The following is a 15649-nucleotide window of genomic DNA, read 5'->3' on the forward strand; positions in this document are numbered from 1 at the left end:
GCACAAAGCTGTCCTTACAGTCTGGGGTTGATATGGATGGGTCCATCGTGAGCCAAGCCAAGGCAAACCGTGGAGCCACTCTTGCTCAACAAGCTGGAGCCTCCCCACCAGCACTCAGCCAGGCTGGTGGCCTGAATCCCCAAGCAAAAGAAGCAAGGCCACACATTTTCTGGCTGGCTGGGCAAAACCTCTGGCTCCAGCCTCTTGTTGGGATGTATAAATAGAGAGCAAGGCCCCTCAGCCCCTTCACTGGGGCAGCAGAGCTCTCCAGGCACAGGAGGATGCAGAGGGTCACAGCAGTCATCCTCGCCCTTGTCATCTCCAGTGGTGAGCCAGCTCAGCTCCAGGGGCACCGCTCCCTCTCCCCTGCCCTCCTTTGCTTCTCTCCTGGGTTGCTGGGGGGCTTGCTTGGCAGTGGGGTTGGTTTGTTGGTTTGGTTAATGAAGTGTTTCTGTAGGGGTTAGGAACTGATTTGTTCTCTGGCAGTTTTTGCTGTTGGAAGTAACTCCTGGGAAGCACTGGAGAGAGCCCAGGGGAAGCGACAAAGGTGCTGAGGGGTCTGGAGCCCCTCTGTGGTGCAAAGTCAGCACATCTGGGCACTGGGAGAGTCCTTCCAGCTCCTGTTCTGGAGCTTTGATTTGAAGCCACTGCTTCAGGTGCCCTCAAGCCTCTCTGGACAAAGCATAAAGCAAGGAAATGCTGGTTCCTTGCAGCCCTCAAATCCAACTGCACTACAACAACTGTCTAGACCCCTGCAGCCTGCTCCGTGGCTCCAGCAGAGTTCAAAGGGACCTTGCTATTGATTAACCAGCAGGGGCTGGCAATTCCCCTTTCTAGCTGGTGGATGCCACCCTCTGTCCTTCTCTTCTTCCAGCTGCTGCAGCACAATGGGCCAAGATCTGCTCAAGTGAGTCAGCAAACAAAGTCAGAGGCTGCGACTCCCAGGGCTGCGGGGGATACAACTACCCCAGGTGCTGGGCTGGGGGTGGCTGGGAGATGGCTGGGCTGGGGGATGGCTGGGCTGGGGGATGGCTGGGGGATGGCTGGGCTGGGGGTGGCTGGGCTGTGGGTGGCTGGGGGATGGCTGGGGGATGGCTGGGGGATGGCTGGGGGATGCCTGGGCTGGGGGATGCCTGGGCTGGGGGTGGCTGGGGGATGGCTGGGGGATGGCTGGGCTTGGGGTGGCTGGGGGATGGCTGGGCTGGGGCATGGCTGAGCTGGGCTGGGGGATGGCTGGGCTGGGGCATGGCTGGGCTGGGGCATGGCTGAGCTGGGCTGGGGCATGGCTGGGCTGGGGGATGGCTGGGCTGGGGGTGGCTGGGGGTGGCTGGGGGATGGCTGGGCTGGGGCATGGCTGGGCTGGGGCATGGCTGAGCTGGGCTGGGGCATGGCTGGGCTGGGGGATGGCTGGGCTGGGGGTGGCTGGGGGATGGCTGGGCTGGGGCATGGCTGGGCTGGGGGCTCAGGAAAAAAACAGCCAGGGCAGGGTCTCTAGCTGGAGAGGGGCTCTGCTGCAGGCTGACCCTCCTTGCTCCCCTTCTTCTCCTGGCCTGTGTCAGCAGCTGTGTGGCCAGCAGGACCAGGGCAGTGGTTGTGCCCCTCTAATCAGCACTGATGAGGCCACACCTCAAATATTGGGTTCAGGTTTGAGCTCCTCACTGAGAAAAGGACAGGGAGGTACTGGAGTATGTCCAGAGAAGGGCAGCAAAGTCTTGTGAGGAGCAGCTGAGGGAACTGGAGTTGCATAGCCTAGAGAGGAGGAGGCTGAGGGGAGACCTCATTGCTCCCTCCCAGCTCCCTGAAAGGAGGCTGAGTGAGGTGGGGGTTGGTGTCTTCTCTCTAGCAAGAAGTGGTAGGAAAAGAGAAATGGAGTCAGGATGCACCAGGGGAGGCTTAGGTTGGACATGAGAAACAGTTCTTTGCTGCAAGTATTGAAGTACTAGAGTCACAGACTGAAGTATTAGAGTCACAGACTGAAGTACTAGAGTCACAGACTGAAGTATTAGAGTCATGGACTGAAATGCTTAGAAGGTTGATGGAGAAAAGTTTGACTTATTGCAGAACTGAAGATAAAAAAGCCTCTCTGTAGCTGTGCTGTGGTCTGTGTGCCTTCAAGTAAGGCCTGAGGAGAGAGACATCAGATTCCTACAGCAGGTTGTACAATGGTTTAGTACAGATCAAGTCTTCCCCTTCCAACCTTCTCTCTCTGAAAGGAGGCTGCAGGGAGCTGGGGGTTGGTCTCTTCTCTTGAGTGTCAAGGGAAATGGCCTCAAATTGGGTCAGGGGAGGTTTAGGTTGGAGACTAGGAACAATTTCTTTGCTGCAGGAGTGGTCAGGCAGTGGCACAGGCTGCCCAGGGAGGCGGTGCAGTCCCCATCCCCAGGGTGCTCCAGAACCTTGTGGCCACGGCACCTGGGGACAGGGTTTGGTGGCCATGGTGGGGTTGGGCTGACAGCTGGACTGGAGGATCTCAGAGGGGTGTTCCAGGCTCAATGGTTGTGTTTTCTGTGCACCCAGGGGAGGGAGGAAGCACAAGGGAGTGGACGTGGTGTGCCGGGACGGCGCCGAGGTGTTCGCCCCCTTCACCGGCAGGGTCGTCAAGCAGGCCAAGCCCTACGGCAACGGCAACGCCATCGACAACGGAGTCCAGCTCGCAGGCTCAGGTAGCAGAGGTGCAGGGCCTGGGGCTTGCAGGGCCTGGGGCTTGCAGGGCCTGACTGCAAAATGCTCCACTGTGGTTAGAGAGCTTTAAACTGAGCCAACGAGTCGCGAGCCCAAGCCAGGGTGCAGGGCGTCCGCCGGTGAGCCCAAGTGACTGCTGCAGCCTGGAAGCCCAGGGGCTGCTCCTGCAAGCACAGGGGCTGAAGGGATTGCAGCCTTTCACCTCTCTGAAACACATCAAAGGGTCCCTTTGCACCTTCTGGGTAATGAAAGGAGCAGCTCACCCAGCTGTATCCACCTTAATCCCCTTCTCCACCTCCCCCACCGCTAGCTGATCTGTTGCCCTGTCCTCTCCTCCCGACGTGCTCTGTGACTGCTCACTCCAACCACCTGCATTTTGCTGCTGAAGGTTCTGGCTTTGCCAGGCTCTCAAACCAAGCCACAGTGCAACAGCTTCCTTCTCCTCTCTTCTCTCCCCTGCTGACAGGATTCTGCATCAAGATGTTCTACATCAAACCTGTCAAGTACAGTGGCTCCATCAAGAAGGGAGAGAAAATCGGCGTCCTGCTGCCCCTGCAAAAGGTCTACAGAGGAATCATATCCCACGTCCACATCCAGAACTGTGACCTGACAGATCCTACTCCCTACCTGTAGATGGGGGGCTGCACATCCACAGCAAAGCCTTCATTAAGCTGCTTGGGCACAGGTAGCCACGCTAGCACAGCAGAAGCCACTGAGCCTCCAACGGTTGTTCCACCCAGAAAGCATCCCTGAAGGAGATGCTGGTGGGGATCTGAACACAAGCAGGCTCAGAGCAAGGCATAACTCGTGTCTTACACACACCCTGCACAGCACTGCTCTCATAGCTGAAGGCTGAAGCAGTGGGGAGCAAGTGAGGGCCAGGGGAGGGCGAGTCCTCCATGCTCAGCTCTCTCCTCTTGGCCTTCCCTGCTCCCTTTGCAGCCAAACACAAAAATCCCTTCCAGAGGCCGGGAATGTCACTTGTGCTTGCATATGGAAAATCACAGCATTAAAAGTCTGCCTCACTGCAAAGTGCTTTGAATGTCTTTGCTGCTGTCACAGGGTTGGGGCTGGGTTCTGCTTTTTGCTGTGGCTGGGGAGGAAAAGAAGCCAAACCAACAAAGCCTTGAATGAAGATGAAGCTCCTTCTGGGGCCTGTCACCACAAACACAACCCAACCTCGTGAAGTAACTCATTCCTTTCCCCCAGGCCCTGCTCAGGACTGCCTTGGCACACCCAGGCTGCTTCTGGTCCAAGTGAGACATTTCTTTCCATTAGTGAATCAGCTGAAGCCCTTCCCAGGACAGCCAGCCCTTGTCAACAGGACAGGGCTCCTCAGGCCAAGGCTACTGACCTGCTACCGGGAGTCTCGGGGCCAAAGGGCTCCGCAAGCGCTGCAGGCTCCTGCACTAACACAACTGCAGGCGAGCAGGGAGGCTGCTTCGAGGGAGCTGTGTTTGTGCTGTCAGCAGAGTTGTTCCTGCTAAGAAGCTACAGAAAGGCAGCTCCTGAGCTCAGGGCTTCCTGAGGAGCAGCTGAGCCAGCTCTGCTAACTCTGCCTCAGCAGGAGTGTTAATGAAGGCTCTGCGGCCGGACTTGTGCACCAGCAGCACTGCAGCTCACACTTAGCAAGGCAGAGAGGCAACACAGAATGGGTTGGGTTGGAAGGGACCTCTGAAGCTCATCCAGTCCAGCCCCTGCAGTGAGCAGGGACAGCTGCACCTAGAGCAGGATGCTCAGAGCCCCAAACAACCTGGCCTGGAATGGTTTCTAGGGACGGGGCAGCTCCCACAGCTCTGAGCAACCTGGGCCAGGGTTTTTCTGCCCTCAGGGTAAAAAATTCCTTCCTTAGCTCCTAGATCTAGACCTCCCTCTTTTAGAGACTCACAGGATTGTTTCAGCTGGAGAAGACCTCTAAGATCATGCTCAGATCTCCTCCAGCCTGTTACCTGCTGGAGGTGAGGAGCCCATCTGTGCCTTTTGGCTGATCACTGAGCACAACCTGCTGCCTTCCCAGCGATACTGCAGGATCAGCTCTGTACACAAAGCCAAATCCCTCTGCTCTGGGCCTCCTCGAGGGCTCAGGAGCCTGACTAAACAGGCAGTGTGCTTTGTTCTCACTGTGCCAGCCTGGTTTTCACCCTGGGAGCCTGTGCTGCTCCTTGCCCAGGGGAGTTCCTCCCTGGTGAGTTTGTAAATCATGCTTTGGTTTTCACTTCTAAGCACACTGAAGATTATCTTTCAGGTGGTAAGGTTCCTTAACAGCACACAGGACACAGGGTCAGCACACAGGCCAGCTGGGAGGGGAGTGCTCAGCCCTGGCTTGCTCCCATGCTGAGCACTCTGGGCTAGCCAAGAAGGACAAAGCCAATTTTAAGGTATATTTGCAAAGATTCATCCAGGCAGAGGGTTTGCATTTCCCCAGCTGCCTGCTAAGAAGCCTGGCCAGCCTCCAGGCACCGTGACACCACCAAGCTGTGCAGCTCTCACTCGGCCCACTCACTGGGGCTGCAGCCCCATGGGGCTTGTGAGGAGTGATGGCTTCCTTCATGCACCACATGGTCGGGTTTGGGACATTGGCTGGGTCCCACTGAGCTGAAGTGTGCAAAGGGAAGGATGGAGAAAGCAGCCTTCGGTTGTGGGCAGCTGAGGGAGGATGGCAGCTCGGCCGGGAGGGAAGCACAGGCCTTGGCTGGGGGTTGGACTTGCTCTGGCTCAGGGCTTTGCTGCTGGTTCTGCTCAAGGGGTGCACCACCCTCAGCCAGGCATGTCTCAGTTCTATGGCTCTCTTCCTCCAAAGCCCAGATTCCATTGTGCTAGCACCTGACTTCTCTCATTAAGAGACAAGACAATGACTGTGTCAAGGACCAGTCTAACTCTGCAAGCTGTATGGACACAGGCACAGCAGGTGCCATGGATCCAGCAGCCCTGGCAAGCCTCCTGAAACACCACAGACTTCATACAGCAGAGGTTTAGTCTCTCTGGAAAGGCTGAACAGCAAAGTAGGGATTTGTCCTGGACACCATCAGGCTCAACTCATCCCCTGCCTGCTGGCATCAGCACAAACACTGCTGCACTCTTGCCTGCTCCATAAGAAGATCTCACAGGGAACTCACTACTGACATAAAACAGGACAAGAAGAAATGGCCTCAGGTTGCCCCAGGGGAGGTTTAGGTTGGACATGAGGAACTATTTCTTCCCCTTGCAGGATGCCAAGCCCTGGCCCAGGCTGCCCAGGGCAGTGGTGGGGTCCTCATCCCTGGAGGGGTTTGAGAGCTGTGGAGACGTGGTGCTGAGGGAGGTAGTTTGGTGGTGCCCTGGCAGTGCTGGGTTAAGGGTTGGACTTGGTGATCTTCAAGGTCTCTTCCAACCAATGATGCTATGATTCTATGAAAAGTGGCAAAGTGGAGACCCTCACTGTCCATGCCAGAGAAGGAAGCCAGCACTCCCAGGCCAGCTCACCTGCCCTCGGTGTGCTCCTCCCTGTGCTCCTCACAGCTACCCCAGGCCTTCTCCTCACCACAGGGAAGGAAACAGTTCAAGTGGGGCTCCCAGGGGCTGTGCAACTGCTGCCAGTTGTCCCACACCCTTCTGTTGGCATGTGCCAAGCAGCCAGTTGGTGTCTTTCACAACTGCCCCTCCCTACCAGCCGTTACAGGAGCAGCTCCATTGCCCAACGCAGCAACGCTCCCCGGCCTTGGTTCAGAGCTTCCCCTGGAGCTCCCTCGAGGTCTGCACCTCCCAGCCCACCTGCAAAAGAGGAGGAACAGACTGAGAAGTACCAGCTGCAGTATCCCTCCTGTGTAAGCCCAGACTCCACCATACTGAGTGCATCAACAGCAGTCTGAGGGGACACCACTAGTAACGAGCGCTAGGATGAGGGAAGATGGTTTCAGGTTGCACCAGGGGAGGTTGAGAGTGGATATTAGGAGAAAGTCCTGGACTGAAAGGGCTCTCAAACACTGGACTAGTCTCCTCCAGGAGGTGGTTGAATGCCCATCCCTGGAGGGGTTTGAGAGATGCATGGATGTGGTGCTACAGGCCAGGGTTTAGCAGCAGGCTGGGTAAGGTTAGGTGATGGCTGGCTGGGCTCCCTGGCCTTAGAGGTCTTTTCCAGCTGAAACCATTCTTTGATTCTCTCTCTGATTATAGCATTTAAACACTTGGTTGGTGGCTGCAAGGGTGAGAGCCAGCAGTGCTTTTTGGCAGGATGGGAGAGAAAGCAGCGAGGGTAAACCCAGCAAAGCCACTTGTACTAACCCTGGGGAGGGCTGCAGCCTTGTTTGGCAGCTAAATGCTGGCTGTGAAGAGAGCTTGGAAGCACAAGTGAGAAATTTGCCTCCAGCTGCTTGCTCTGGCGAGTTTGCAGAAAACACAATGTTCAGAGGCTCTTTGTCAACCAGAAGTGGGGCAGGGAGACAAATGTTCCTCCTCTGAGCACAACCTGCAGGACTTCCAGCGGTTTCTGTCGCTTGGCATACCAGCTGGTCCAAGTGAGAGCACCACCAGTTCAGTTCCCTACTGATATGCCATGGCTGTAGAGAAAACCTAAATCCTTCTCTCTAAGCCACATAGAAGGAACAAAGTGAAGGACTGGAAGGGATGCTGAGGAGCTGGCTCTGCAGCTGCTTCAGAGCTTGGAGGTGTTTTGATATGGATTTAGCTGTCAAGAGCCAGGCTGTCAGTGAAAAGGCTCAGGGGGTTAGAGTCCAGGCTAGGTGATAATTGCAGCTGAACAGGAAGGAAAAGCCTCTGTGTGTCTGAGCCTAAGGGAATCCTTCTGCTACATCAACCATTCCGTGGTCAGGGGTTGTCTGTCTTGGTCAGACAGCTCTAAGGGGTTTCTAGACCTGGGGAGGAGGCATGGGGAGTGCAGCAAAGGCCAGACTGGGTACATCCACCATGGACTTCTGCACTTCCCTTCTCTTCACTTCAATCCTCTGGGCCACATTCTTGGCCACAGTGTGCCCTTGCTGCAGGAGGGAGAAGAAAAGGTGTTAAGAAATGGTTCAAGCAGAGCTTCCTGCAATGTGGGACTGCTCTTTTCCATCTCTTCCTGTGTGCTAAGAGACCCAACTGCCTGATCCATCTTTCCCAACTAGCTCTAACAGACAGCTCTGTCAGACATCCTCAGTGCCTCATGTGGCAACACCAGCAGCAGGCAGCTGTTAACTTTGCTCAAGACTTGATTGGCCAAGCCAACACTCTTGGACTTTCCCAAGCCCATAAATACTCCAAGGCAGCTGCTGCTCAGTGTCTTTGATCCCATCAAAGAACACCAAGGGAACAGCCACAAGATGCCAGCCCTCAGCCTGGTGGCTCTGGTCAGCGTGGTGTCCACTGGTGAGTGGGGATTGCTGTGCTGCAGGCTGGGCTGGGGCTGGTTTGAGGCAGGCAAGAAACCATTGGAGTTTGCTCAGCTGTAAATAATGTTGAGGGTTGTTTTCAGTCGAGGCTGCTGCAGGATCCTGGCGCTGTGCAGAGTTAGGGCTGCTGGAAGAGATGGAATGAGATGAAAGATGGAATGTTAAGGTCATAGATTGAAGTATTAGAGTCATGGACTGAAATGTTTAGCAGGTTGATGGAGAAAAGTTTATTTCAGAAATGAAGATTAAAAAACCCTCTCTGTAGCTGTGCTGTGGTCTGTGTGCCTTCAAGTAAGGCCTGAGGAGAGAGACATCAGATTCCTACAGCAGGTTGTACAATGGTTTAGTACAGATCAAATCTTCCACTTCCAAACCCCTACTTATCTACCTGAAAGGAGGCTGCAGGGAGGCAGGGGTTGGTTTCTTGAGTATCAAGGGACAGAACAAGAGGAAATGGCCTCAGATTGGGTCAGGGGAGGCTGTGGTTGGAGATTAGGAACAATTTCTTTGCTGCAGGAGTGGTCAGGCAGTGGCACAGGCTGCCCAGGGAGGTGGTGGAGTCACCACCCCTGGAGGTGTTCAAAAACGTGTGGCCACAGCACTCTGGGACAGGGTTTGGTGGCCCTGGTGATGTGGGGTTGCCATTTGGACTTGATCTGAGAGAGGGCTTTGCCAGCTGAAACCACTCCACCGCTCCACACCCCAGCACCTCCTGCTGGGTTTTGCTGGCACTCACTGCGCGTTCCCTGCTCTCCTCTTTGCACGAGAAGTTTTCGCCGGGCAGCTGGCCGCCCACCCCCCCCAGCAGCAGCACCGCAAGCACTGGGCACAGATCTGCAGCGGGAACCCCAACAACGCCATCCGGGGCTGCGATCGCTACGGCTGCGGCCGCTTCGGCGCCCACAGGTGAGAGCGAGCACGGCAGGAGCCCGCAGCGCGGCGCTGCGGCTCGCACGGAACCGCAGCCTGCTGGGGCTGGAGGGGACCGTCCAGCCCACCCCCTGCCAAAGCAGGGCACCCACAGCAGCTTGCCCGGGAGCACGATGGCCGGGGTGGGGGTTGGAAGCTCTCGCAAGGAGCAGACTCCACCACCTCTCTGGGCTTCACTTCTCCTCAAGGAAAAGTTCCCACAGGAGAAGGAGCAGAGCTCAGCCACAGCTGACACTGGGACGAGAGAACACTCTTGTCAGTGGATCTCTTGCCCGTTTTGGGGACACCACTTGCCCATCTCATCAGTGTGCATTGGTACCACTGCTGCTGCTGGTGCACTGGGGGAAGGAGTGAGAGCGTTGCACGACCTGCCAGGGAATGGGACACAGCTCAGGGATCTGTGCCACTCACTTCTGTTGCCTGCAGATATTGAGCTAACATCCAGCAGCAGCTTTGGGGGAGCTCAGAAGATTAAATGACAGAAGCTAAAGGTCTGCCAGCAGCGTTCCCTTCAAACAGGCCACTTGTAACAGGGCAGGTTTCATTTCCCTGGGAAATGCTTTCACAGCTGGAATGGCTCCTGCCCCCCCTGCCTTTTCCTGCCATCTCCTCTCCCTGCTCCCAGCTCCTCTGACGGGAAGCATCCATCTCATCATACAGCTTCGGAGTTTTAAAAGGAGAAGATGGCAAACATCAAACTCTCTTTTGTTCCTGCACAGATCTACTTTGGGGCAGGAGAGGGGCAGTTTGCTCTAACAGCTTGAAGTACCTCATGAACCTGGGACAGTTAGAAGGACCTCACAGTGCTTTTAAAGCAGGTTGGGGTGAAAGGAATGGAAGAAATCATAGATTCACAGAAGGGCCCTTAAAGATCACCCAGTTCCAGCCCCCTGCCATGGGCAGGGACATCTTCCACTAGACCAGAGGAAAAAAGAGGTTTCAAAGCACAGTTTCTTTCCAATTTCATTGCAGCTGCAAAAATTTAGTTGGACAAGCTTCAACAAATGTGTGGCCATGGCACTTCAGGACATGGCCTAATGGCCATGGTGGCCTTGGGTGGGTGGGTGGACTCAGTGATCTCTGGCCACGAGCAGAGGGCTGGAGCTCCTCTCCTGTGAGGGCAGGCTGAGAGTTGGGGTTGTTCAGTCTGGAGAAGATTCTGAGGAGACCTTATTGTGGCCTTCCAGCATCTGAAGGAGGCTACGAGAAAGCTGGGGAGGGACTTTTGAGGGTGTCAGGGAGTGATAGGACTGGGGGGATGATTTAGATTAGATGTTAGGAAGAATTCCCCATGAGGGTGGTGAGAGACTGGCAGAGGTTGCCCAGGGAGGTGGTGGAAGCCTCATCCCTGGAGGTGTTTGCAGCCAGGCTGGAGGTGGCTGTGAGCAACCTGCTGTGGTGTGAGGTGTCCCTGCCCATGGCAGGGGGGTTGGGACTGGCTGAGCCTTGAGGTCCCTTCCAGCCCTGCCAGCTCTGTGATTATCCCTGAGGGCTTTTCCAACCCAACCAGTTCTCTGACTCTGTGAACTGCTGCACTGTGTGACCTACCTGGAGGCGCCGGCGAGCCCGGCAGGCTTCCCTGAGGCGCGCGCTGGCGGTTGCAGGCACGGGGGCAAGGAGACGCACAGCGGGGTGGACGTGGTGTGCGCGGACGGCGCGGCGGTGTACGCTCCCTTCGGCGGCCAGCTCTCCGGACCCATCCGCTTCTTCCACAACGGCAACGCCATCGATGACGGCGTCCAGATCAAGGGAGAAGGCAAGTGCTGCCAGCTCTGCACACCTCGTGGGGTGAGCTTTGTGCAGCTCTTCAGTTCCAGGTGAAGCCTTGGTTGAGCTCGAAACCTCTCCAGAACGGACTGCCCGGGCAGGCGGCGCAGTCGCTGTCACTGGAGGTCTTTATCTGAAGGGGGCCACAGGAAAGCTGGGCAGGGACTTTTTAGGGTGTCAGGGAGGGATGGGGCTGGGGGGGATGGAGCAAAACTAGAAGTGAAGAGATTCAGATTGGATGGTAGGAAGAAGTTCTTCCCCATGAGGGTGGTGAGAGCCTGGCACAGGTTGCCCAGGGAGGTGGTGGAAGCCTCATCCCTGGAGGTGTTTGCAGCCAGGCTGGAGGTGGCTGTGAGCAACCTGCTGCGGTGTGAGGTGTCCCTGCCCATGGCAGGGGGATTGGAACTGGATGATGCTTGAGGTCCCTTCCAACCCTGACAATGCTGTGACTCCATGTGGCACTTGGTGGCAGGGTTTAGCTGATGTGGTGGTGTTAGGTCGCAGGCTGGGCTTGGTGATCTCAGAGTCTCTTCCAGCCTCAGTAATTCTGTGATTCTCTAAATCCTACACTGAGGCACTGGGCTGCTGCTCCAGAATATGAGAGGCAGGATGCAGTCCTCTCTCTCTGCTTTTCTCAAAGAGGAGGGAAGAAGGGAGTTGAAACCCAGGCAGCAGGAAATCAACAAAGGAAACAGTAAAACTCAGGTTTCAGCCCCATGCCCTCAGCTCTGCTGAGAGGCTGCTTTCTTGTCCCTGTTTTCCAGGGCAATCCAAGCAATTCTGATTCCAAGGTACCATTCTTGGTACCTTGACTACATTTCAGCTTCCTCATTCCAGGCCAGCATGGAAGGTTTCTGGCTCACCCCAAGAGCAGCTGCAGCTGATGCTTTCTGACCTGCCTTCCTCTCTTGTCTCTTCCAGGGTTCTGTGTGAAGCTGGTCTGCATCCACCCCACCCGGTACCACGGCCAGATCCGCAGAGGGCAACTGCTGGGCAGAATGCTGCCCATGCAGAAGGTGTTTCCTGGCATTATCTCTCACATCCACGTGGAGAACTGTGACCACTCTGATCCTACTGATCTGCTTAGACCTGGTAAAAACCCCCCCCCAAACGACAAGCCCCCTCCAGAGCAGGGAGTGCGAGGAATTCAAGTTCAATTAGCAATTGATCCCGAATAAAGACAGCCAGAGACTCCATCAGGGAATCAGAGAATGGGCTGGGCTGGAAGGGACCTCCGAAGGTCATCCGATCCAACCCCCTCTGCAGTCAGCAGGGACATCCTCCACTAGAGCAGGTTGCCCAGAGCCCTGTTGAGCCTCACCTTGAGTATCTCCAGGGATGGGGCCTCAGCCAGTATCAAACAGCGAGTCCTCTGCATCTTAGGTTCTCCCTGAAGCAAAATCAGGAAGAAAGAAAAGCATGCATGACAAATTCAGCACCACAGGACTGCAGGCAGTGTGACAGGAGGGGGAACAGTTCAGCTTCCTGACTCTGATTTCTAGCCCCTGTTTCACACCCCCTACAACGACCGAGCAGCAGCCAGGCTCAGCAGTGACCCCAGGCAGGCAGCTCCTCAGCTGCCAGCAGTGCTTCCAGCAATGCATCTTTGGGATGATTCTTTGTGAATACAAACCACCAAAGTGGTAATGATGGAGAAGAGGACTTGAGGAGTCCAGGGCCACCAGCCTGGGGAAGAGTAGGTAGCAAAGCTGAGTCTTTTCCCAGGCCTGAGTAGCTATGACAGCCTGGTTGAGTTTTTGCCCTCAAAGCAGGTTCCATGTGAGAGCAGCCCAGCCTAGCACCATCCTGCCCCACTCTTAGGTGGACATTCTCTTTGCATTTCTAAAGCAGGATACACTGTAGGGAGGAGACACCCAGGTAGAGGTGTGGGATGTGTTCCAGTACCTCCCTACCCAATGACAGCTAAGAGCAGTTACAAACATGCTGCACCTGGAGCCTGGAAGTGAGCTTGGATGTGCTGTGTTCCTGTGTTCCAGATGTGCCACCATTCCCTCAGCAAGACAGGCACTGGGCCACAATATGCTCTGGGAACCCTACCAACGAGATAAGAGGCTGTGATAAGTACGGCTGTGGATACTTCAAAGCCCCAAGGTACTGTGTGACCGGCACAGGTAGGAGGTTGATTGCTCCTCCACTGAAATCACAGCGTGCTAGGGGTTGGAAGGGACGCCTGGAGATCATCCAGTCCAGGCCCCTGGCCAGAGCAGGATCAGCCAGGGCAGGCCACACAGCAACACCTTCAGGCAGGCTTTGAAAGCCTCCAGAGAAGGAGACCACAACCTCTCTGGGCAGCCTGCCCCAGGGCCCCAACACTCACACAGTAAAGAAGGTTCTCATGTCGAAGTGGAACCTCCTGGGTTCCAGCTTACATCCATTGCTCCTTGTCCTCTACTGGGTGCCACTGAAGAGAGCAATGGACTTGAGCTGTTTAAGCTTTACAGCTTTGAAGGTTTGGGTTGGACAGGAGGTAACATTTTCACTGCAGGGGGAATGGAGCCCCAGAGCAGGTTGCCCACATGGTTCACCTTCGTGTTTGGAGCTTTTTATGCCCCAGATTAAGCTGTGCCTAACCTCAGGCTGGCCAAAGGGCTTAAGGGGAAGGTTGGACCTGATGCCCTCCACAGGTACCTGCCACCCAGCCATGCCATTGAAAGGCCTGAAGAAAGGCATTTGTTCTCTCTGACCCCAACAGAGCATGCACCCTCCGTGGCCTTACACCACCTACCCCAGACAAACTCCCCAGACCCTTCCCCAGCCAGCCCTGGCAGCACTGTCCCAGCACTGCACCCCCATGCCCGGCTCTGGCAGCGTGCTGACTCACCCAGGCCAGGCCTGGCAGCAGACTCCTCTGTTTGCTTTCAGGCAAGATGGGAAGGCCAGGCACGAGCACACGGGGGTGGACGTCATCTGTGCCGACGGAGCCACCGTGTACGCTCCCTTCTCCGGAGAGCTCTCGGGGCCGGTCAAGTTCTTCCACAACGGGAACGCCATCGATGATGGGGTGCAGATCACGGGGCAAGGTAAGCAGCTGGGCTTGGCTGGGTGCTCGTGTCCTGAGGTCACGCAGCACACACCACCTCGCAGGGATGCGTTCGGAGACGCTGCAAAGAGCTGAGCTCTGTGGCACTTCACTACGCTCTTCACTGAAGAGACCCCACCTCCCTCTGCCTCCCAGTGCCCCCCTCCAGCAGGCCAACAGCTCCACTCTCCCTACTTTTGGTGCCCACAGGGGCTTGGTTGGTTTTGGCTCTTCCACTGTTGGCACTGCAGGGGAAAGGACAAGACACCAGAAATATTTGTGAGGCAGAGCTGGTCCAGCAGCACTCGCTCTTCCACCAGGCATCTGATGCCCTCTCTCCTCTCATTCCCAGGCTTCTGTGTCAAGCTGGTCTGCATCCATCCCATCAGATACAGTGGCAGAATTTCTAGGGGGCAGGTCCTTGGCAAGATGCTGCCCATGCAAAGAGTCTTCCCTGGGATCACATCTCACATCCACGTGGAGAACTGTGACCACTCGGATCCTACCGGCAACCTCGAGCGGGGGAAAGGGCAAGGGCGAAGGGAGTGAAGTGGAACTGGGGTAAAGCCCAAATAAATTCCTCTCAGCATCCAAAAGCTGCTTGCTGCAGGCTGTGGCTGGGTTGTCTTTGGTTGGTTTTCCTTCTCCTGCACAGCCACAGTTTATATTCCTACTGATTCAATACTCTGAGCCTTATAGCCTACTACATTTACCTCCCAGGCACCGATTACTCTTAAGCACCTGTGATTACGTCTCAGCTATCTGACAAACTCACCTACCCCTCAGCAAACCCCCACCTGAGATCTTGGAGACACCTGAGCTGAGGAAAATGAGGGAGAAACTAATTGCAACTCCACAGGGCATAAAAGCAGCTGCCTAAGAGTTGTCAGGCCAGAACGACTGGTGTCTCTGTTGGCTGGCCCAAGCGGCTCGGCGCAGGGGGCAAAAGATCCGAGCTTTTGCAGGGATTTGCTTTACAAGAGCAGCAGGAAATTAGCGGTGACTAATTAGCAGCGTTCTGCGGGAGCCTGGCACGCCGGGGCTCGCTCACGCCCTCCTGTGGCGGAGGCGGCACATTGCCGGCAGCTCCTCACTAGGGCTTGGAGCGCTCCTGCAAACCGCCTCAGCCTAGCCCTACTTCGAGAGGTTTTGCTACTCTCTACCGCTGCCTCCCACGCCTCAGAGATGATGTTTTAGAACACCTCGGCAGGGCAGCACGTCGAGGAAAAGCCAATCAGCCAGACAAAAGGTGCCTTAGGCAGGCCGAGGGATGAAGTTCAGGCTGCTCCTGGGGCAGCAGGAAGTAAAGGCAGCTGTCTCCAGGTCCATGCCAGGTCAGGAAATAATCCTTTAATGCTGCTACAAACAGGGCAGTGTTTTCCATCATTCCCCAAGGCACAAGTGCATCTCCCCTAGCACCAACATGGAGCAAATCTAACACCAGAATGATCAAATCCAGCACTGGGAGTTACCCTGCAGCTAACACAGCTTCCCACACTACCTGTGAAGAATCAGTACTGAACATGGAGGCTGAGGTCTGGAGTTTGTTGGCATTTAAACTCCAGTGCCAATTGATCTCAGCTTACTTGTGAAGATCAGGTAGCACCATTAATAACTGCAGCTGGGAGCTGGAGCAAGCCAGCATCCAAGGATCCACAGGAAAGCTGCTTTAGTTAGGACAGAAACAGGGACAAGGCAGCATCTGAAGTTTCCTCCCGAGCTGTGTTTCTGCACACAGCCCCTAGTGTTTGGCACTCTGTGCTGAAGAGACACAAAGGACTCCAAGACTTACCAGCCAGGATCTGTCCACACTCTTTCAGCAGACCCTCTGGAGCACAAGCACGAAGTGGCAGTGACTCATTTG

At 55.7% G+C, this 15649-nt stretch overlaps 2 protein-coding genes across 2 annotated transcripts in view; both read left to right on the forward strand.

The window, feature by feature from the left end:
• LOC104310248 (leukocyte cell-derived chemotaxin-2-like) overlaps nt 1-3697 on the forward strand; it is a 29396-nt gene extending 25699 nt beyond the window's left edge. The window contains exons 2-4 of the mRNA XM_054168280.1: nt 838-971; nt 2518-2663; nt 3149-3697. Coding sequence (XP_054024255.1) covers nt 838-971; nt 2518-2663; nt 3149-3315 — 447 coding nt within the window. The 3' untranslated portion in view covers nt 3316-3697. The remainder of the gene's footprint in view (nt 1-837; nt 972-2517; nt 2664-3148) is intronic.
• A 4282-nt stretch (nt 3698-7979) lies between these two features.
• On the forward strand, nt 7980-14334 carry LOC104310237 (myeloid protein 1). Its single transcript, XM_009911653.2, has 7 exons — nt 7980-8025; nt 8819-8954; nt 10583-10734; nt 11667-11837; nt 12743-12857; nt 13629-13786; nt 14138-14334. Exons 1-7 carry the CDS (start codon nt 7980-7982, stop codon nt 14332-14334), a joined length of 975 nt encoding a protein of 324 aa, XP_009909955.1.
• The last annotated feature ends 1315 nt before the right edge of the window (nt 14335-15649 follow it).

The sequence above is a fragment of the Dryobates pubescens genome, chromosome 16 (assembly GCF_014839835.1).
Source record: "Dryobates pubescens isolate bDryPub1 chromosome 16, bDryPub1.pri, whole genome shotgun sequence".
Lineage (NCBI taxonomy): Eukaryota > Metazoa > Chordata > Aves > Piciformes > Picidae > Dryobates > Dryobates pubescens.